Raw genomic sequence first — 6685 nt, 5'->3', positions numbered from 1 at the left:
TCTCTCCCTCTCTCTCTCCAGTCGTTTGAGCAGGATGGGCGAGTGAAGGACCGCGCCCAGATCCAGCAGGCAGCCACCGAGCTGATCGGCTCTCTCTCCAAGAGGCCCAACAGCCCCGTGATGCTCGCCGTGGTGGAGGTCAAGGTGGAGACCGTCACCACGACGGCGCCCGTCGGTAAGTCATAGCCCCGCCCCCTAAGCACAAAAACACATCTATAAATAAGATAAGTCCACGGATGGAAGGATAGATAGACGGGTAGGTAGGCAAGATAGAGAAATAGAGGGATAGATGGAGAGATGGAGGGATAGATCAACGAAAATGAAAAAAACGAACGAAAAATCATCCGAAACAACGTTGGTGCGTCATGTCGACACCGGAGGGACAGAAGAAAATTGACTTTTTCCACATGGAGCCGTCTGCTGATCTACCAAGAGCCCACAGTGATTCCACTTCTCACCCAGACAATCAATCAATCAATCAATCAATCAATCAATCAATCAATCAGAGCACATTGGACACGGCTGAAGCAATGCAGGTGCAGCATGTTTCCACAGGAGAGAAGGAGTCCACGGACCGGCTCCATTTGAAACTGCCGCCTGACCCACGACAGAACACCCGGGATTCCACTCCTCATGCTGCCGACTTTAGTTTACCAACAGTGCCGGAACCATCTTGCTCATACCAACACACGACAACAGAGAGAAAATATGCAGTGAAAGATGCAATCAGTGAATCCTGCAAACACAGTGGTCGCGCTGAAGCTAAACAGAGACAATTTTGATTCTGCCAGACTGTAAATCATGCAAAGGTCATATGGGACTCAAAGACCAAACCAAAGGGTATTGTAGGAGGACATTTGAACATTCTAAGTATTATTTCATAACAAGATCAGGTTCAACACCTATTTACAGTCTCCAATCTAGATTATTTATGTTTGACTGAAACGTGGCTTAACTGTTATATCCCAACACATATGCTTGATGTACCAGGTTATGTATGCTTTAGGAAAGATAGATTGATGGGTGGAGCAATGATTTATATAAGAGAGAGTTTTAAATGTGTTGAAATGAATCTGGACACACCTTTGGAGTGTATTTCTATTAATGTTGTGTTCTCAGAATGTAAACATTTGTTGGGATACAATGATGAAAACATTTACTGATCTGGGGCCGTATTCACAAAGCATTTTATCTTACCGCTAGGAGTGCTCCTAACTATCGCTAAAACATTTTACGTAGGAGTTTTTTCTTAAAAGTTATTCACAAAGCCGCTGAGACCTACTCTTACTTAAGGATAAATCACAAGGAGTGAACTAAGAGTGACGCGCCGTTGCTATGGATTACGTCAATTCTCGTGCACGAGTTTAGAAGCAGTCAGTTCGGTGATTGGTTGTTCAGACGAGCCCACTGAATCACCGAAAAACAAGGAAATAGCCTAGGCTAGAAATTAATCCCTATTAAGTAGTTATAGTGCAGTTAGCAGAATACACGCATGATGACAATTTTGTGCAGACCACGACAATGACGTTGTAGCCTGCACGTTCAAGAGAGAGAGAGAAAGCAAACAATAAAAATACGTAACATTTAAAAGAAAAGAAATGTTATGAACTACACAAGTGTTGACTGATTTGCGCCAAGGTGTTTACCTAAAATGTGTTTTCAAAGTGATCCCTAAATGCCAGTCCACTCGGTTCCACACGGCCAAATTCATTGTCATGTTGATCGCCATCATCATCATCATCATCGTCTGGCTGTGGAATGTTCCTCCGCTTGCAGAGGTTGTGTAGAATGGCACATGCCTACAGTAATGACTGTGCTTGCCCTCTCTGGGGTGAGGCGTATTTCGCCGTGGAGGACATGAACCGACGTTTCATCTGCCCAATTCCTCTCTCCACAACATTTCGTGTATGTTTGTGTGCTCTAGCATATATGGAAGAAATCAGTAAACAATAATAAATATGGATTCAACAAATAAAAGGCGTCAAAGAGCCAATACGATGTGTTTTACACGTAGGACTAAGCGTAATATGCGTAATCACTTACATGTTATACTTTAACATGTAAGTGATGGATTTAGGGTGTCTAGAGCCACGTCTTGCATTGATAGTCACTGTCTCCCAGCAAGTGACACCCAACTGGTACATCTCAAAAAGCTGCCTCAGACCGCTCTCCATTAAAATGCGCGAATCATGGGTAGCTGAAGATCCAGGCCACTTTGCAACAACATCCAGTAGGCTATGTTAAAATTTGCATCAAAAACAACCTGCGTGTTGATGGAATGCACTTTTTTCCTATTGACGAACACGTCCTCGTCTTTTGATGGCGCAATTATTTTTATGTGCGTCCCGTCAATAGCACCGACCACACCGGGCATACCTGCAATTGCCATGAAGTTGGCTTTGATCCTGTGTAATTGTTGAATGTCCAAAGGAAAGTTTATGGCACGGCTGACTGATGGTTGCGATATTTTTAAATCGTCAGCATTGAAAAGTTGCATTTCACCTGTTGCTAAATAACGTAGTGTGGCCAAACATTTTATTTCGGGACTAATCGGATTATTCCTGTTAGTCGGGGATGTTATTGCATTGCGATTAACTCCACAACAAGTTTAATACCCTAACATTTCGTCTCGCAGGCATTTACGATTCTTTGTGAATAGGTCTTACTGGGTTAGGAGTCCTCTTGAGGACTTTTAAGCTCTCCTAGACTTAGGTGCTACTTTTAGTCCTAAAATACTTAGTGAATTGCTCTTAGTGAAAAAAGTTAGGAGTCCTAAATTTAAGAGTGACACGCCCATTATTTTTAGGAGTTACTCCTAAATTCGCCAGTTAGGACCTACTTTTAGCCCTAAAATCCTTTGTGAATACGGCCCCTGATACGGAAATACACTCAGAAATTGAGAAATCCACGTCTTTCCAGGACTTTACCGTGGTTAAATCAGGATGTTCACCAACTAATGAAGAATAGGGATCTTGCACTTAAACAGTCATTGGTAACCAGAAATAATTTAGACACACTTATTTTCAAAGGTTTAAGAAATAAGGTAACAAACCTGAGCATCGTTAGCACGCAAAACCACATTCGGACAATCATCCTTTGTGGCAATAGGCACTAAACTGTGGAATACTTTACCGTCAGAAATTAAAACATTGACAGAGCTCAAGGTTTTTAACACACAAGTAAAACAATGGTTGAAACAGAATAATCCCTGTGATCATTGACCCGCACACACGCACACACACAAGGTGTGTGTGTGTGCGTGGACGCGTGCGCACACACACACACATTAATCATTGTCCTTGTTTTTGTCTTTATTTCTCCTGTATATTATGTCTTCTGTATTTTATTCGTGTGTAACTTTTAGTAAAGGCCTAACCAGGGACAGGGGTTGCAAATGAGTCTTGAAATTGCAAATTGATAGAGATATATAAATAGTGATGAATAGAGTGATATAAAGAGTTCGATGTAGAGTGATACAGTCATGGCTAGAGTGATAGATGGAGTGACCGGTATTGTGGGTGTATCTACCACCATCGGCTCCTCCCCCCTCCTCCCCCCTCCTCCCCCCTCCTCCCACAGACTACCTGGTCCCGGTGCTGGTGTGTGTGTTCGGGGCGCTCTGGGTGGCGTGCATCGCCGTCTGCATCTGCTGGACGCGCAAGAGGAAGAAGGACCGGCGGGAGGCGGAGCTGGCCGCCCGCGACCGCACCGTCAACAACCAGCTGCAGCCGCTGGCGCCCGGCCACGCCCACAAGGACAACCGCCACAAGGACGCCCGCCACGAGACCCGCAAGCTGATGCTGGAGCGGGCGTGCGACGGGGCGGAGGACGGCGGGGGCGGGGACGAGGACGAGGAGGAGGCGGCGGCGGCGGGGGCGGGCCGCTGGGAGGAGGAGGCGGCGCAGCAGGAGGCGCAGCAGGGGGGGGGCCAGGACGAGGAGGCCGGGGAGAAGCGGAACGGGCCGGGGGTGAAGCCGTCCAACGCCAAGGGTTCCATGGCGGGGCTCATGGACAGAGGGATTGTGGGTAACGGCGGGCTGATCTGTACGACGCGCCCGCTGAAGGGGCCCCACCGGACGGCTTACAGCCCCAAGGACAACCGCTGTAAGAACCTGAACGCCGCCAAGCTCTGCGACGACATCAGGGACCACTACGTATGAGGGAGGGGCCGGCGGCGGGGCCAGGGGCGGGGCCGGGGGGCGGGGCCGGGGGGCGGGGCCGAAGGTCCGGACATTTCAACCGTTGAAGCACCAAAAGTGAAGATTTATGACGTTCTACTCTTCTGTTTGTTCTGTTCCACCGTTCTGAGGTTTGCGTTGGCGAGCCGGACACGTTTTGTTTTTTGGGTTGTTTTTTTTTTAACCAAAGAAGAAAAAGAAAAGAAAAAAACCCTGCAAAAAAGAAGGAATTTTGATGTCGCAGCTTTCAGGACCGGTCTGCATTTCAACGTAAAGAAAGGATTTCTTCCTTGACATTTTTTGTTTTTTTTGTTTTTGTTTACAGCTTCGGACTGCTGTTTACCCACAATGCATCCTGAGAGCATTTATGTATCATGTGACCAAGGCTCCGCCCTTGAGTTTCAAGAGGACCGGCCATTGGCTAAAAGGAGTCACATGGGCCTTAGCCCCAACATGTGGGCCTTTTGTACACCCCTCAGATACCTGGACCCTTTTGTAAGTCTGTTTAAAACACAGCAGGTTTTATACACAGACATATATATCAGGACTTTGAAAAATCTGCCGTGGAAAAAATTCAGGCATGGGTAAGTTTTGTTTACATTCGCAAACATTGTTTTTCTCTTCATCTATAACTGTATAAAGGCTTGTGAGGATTGTATGTTACCCTTGTCATAGTCCACAGAACATTTCAACCTGTTAGTGCTCATGTTTTTCAGTATTTGCTTGGATAGAAAGTGCCTTCGCGTTCTTCTGTTTGGTGTTGAGTTTTGGCGACGCCATGTTTAAGTGAATATAAAGGGACACATCCAACTAGCAGAAAGATCTTTGCCATGTACATATGTAAATATCCAAATGGCTGTGTATAATTCAATCTAGTAACTTAAGTCACACCTTGTATCATAGCTATTTTAAAGAATAAGATTATTCTGTGGCAGTTTTTCCATCTTTATTTCTCTTCGTTTTAATTTTTGTCCAAATTATGTCATTCCGAATATCCGTGTCCGTGGACACTTCGAGGTTCAGTACAGACGATTGATTATTGATGATCATCGATCCTACTTAATCAGTCGAGCAGTGCTGAGACATGACAACGAACCACTACCGTCATGTTTGTGTTGATGTCGTTTGTCGTTGTTTATTTGTTCCAGTGTTCGGGATCAGGAGAAAGATATGCAGTGAGATGTGCGCTAGGGGCTGGAGGTAGTGTTGTTCTTCTGACCTTCCCTAAACCCCAGACCCCTCAGCAGCACAGAGTGTGTAGTAGGAGATGAGAGGCCTTCTTATCCGTCTTTTCCCTCTGTTCTGTGATAGGGAAGCTTTGGCAGCCATTTTACTTTGATATTTTGGCAGTCCAACCGCTCAAAGTTCAAATGGCACACAGAGACTTCCTGCTTTACTCTAGAGATCCAGGTTATTGATCAAAAGCCCACAAGGGAAAACCGATCAGAAACTATCATAGTGAGCAGTCTGGTTTGGTGCCCAGGAGCAATGCTACTCACCCAGAAACGAATCCCCATTACCCACCACGCTGAGACCAGAGCCAACAGCAGGCATGACAATGACAGCCCTTTCAAAGCAAAAGCCCCCTCCCCCTCTCTCCCTGTCAAAGTGAGTAAAAGTTTGAATCGTGAACGATCCAAAAAGACAATCCAGCCGCCCGCCAGCTCTCGGACGCTTGGCAGGGAGAGAGACTTCACTCTTGAATCTAAATTCAAAACAGTCGCAACATTTGAATCAATAAGTGGAAGATAAGGCCCGTGTGTGTGTCGGGGGGGGTGGGGTGGGTCTGGTGGTACGGGTAAGACTGCGAATCTTTTGGTTTTCCGCTCACCCCGGCTGTCCATCTGGATGTTGGTCAAAAGAAGGGATCAAGATGTTGCTGACGATGTTGTGGTTTGTTGCGTTTGCGTTGTGTTTCTGCGCTCGGAACACCAGACTGTTGTTAAATCATCCACGCAAATACTGTTATTATTTCACACTTAAAATAAGGAGTTCAGCATTGTTCCACTCTGAATTATTCACAACCTTTCAGTGCTTCGTTTCCGAATGAGACTAGAAAACTTTATCGACCACCTTTCAGTTTTCAATGTGCAGAAACTTTATTATTTTGTACAGAATTTGGCAGTCTTGGTTTGTTTGTTCTTAGAACGATCTTACTATTTATTAAAGTATTTTATACCAAATGTCTTGACTTGTATGCATTTCTTTTCGTGCTCGAGAATGAAGGAGTTCTGTTCATGTGCTCTGTTCATGTTTGAAGAGAAGGTTTTAATTGAGTGGCGCTGGTCTGAAGAAGTCTTTCTTTTGCAATGTTTTGAAAAAATACAAAAAAAACATACATATATATATATGTTACAGTGGCGGCTGATGATTCTTAAAGTGAGGGAGGAAGGACCGCGCGCTTGGTTGCCATTTTCCTGTTTGCACTGTTGGTGTATGGTGGCATAAGAATGTGAGACTCAAGTTGTTTCAGGTTTTTTTGGTGAAAAACAGACCTGCAAATTCCT

General features: G+C 45.3%; 1 protein-coding gene across 1 annotated transcript in view; it reads left to right on the top strand.

Annotated features, from left to right (window-relative positions):
* Nucleotides 1-6361, top strand: part of LOC132458252 (protein jagged-2-like) — a 13937-nt gene extending 7576 nt beyond the window's left edge. The window contains exons 3-4 of the mRNA XM_060052826.1: nucleotides 22-175; nucleotides 3580-6361. Coding sequence (XP_059908809.1) covers nucleotides 22-175; nucleotides 3580-4160 — 735 coding nt within the window. The 3' untranslated portion in view covers nucleotides 4161-6361. The remainder of the gene's footprint in view (nucleotides 1-21; nucleotides 176-3579) is intronic.
* The last annotated feature ends 324 nt before the right edge of the window (nucleotides 6362-6685 follow it).

This window comes from Gadus macrocephalus, chromosome 5, assembly GCF_031168955.1.
Source record: "Gadus macrocephalus chromosome 5, ASM3116895v1".
Lineage (NCBI taxonomy): Eukaryota > Metazoa > Chordata > Actinopteri > Gadiformes > Gadidae > Gadus > Gadus macrocephalus.
Note: the sequence above shows the minus strand (reverse complement) of the source record. Positions and strands in the feature narration are given on the sequence as shown.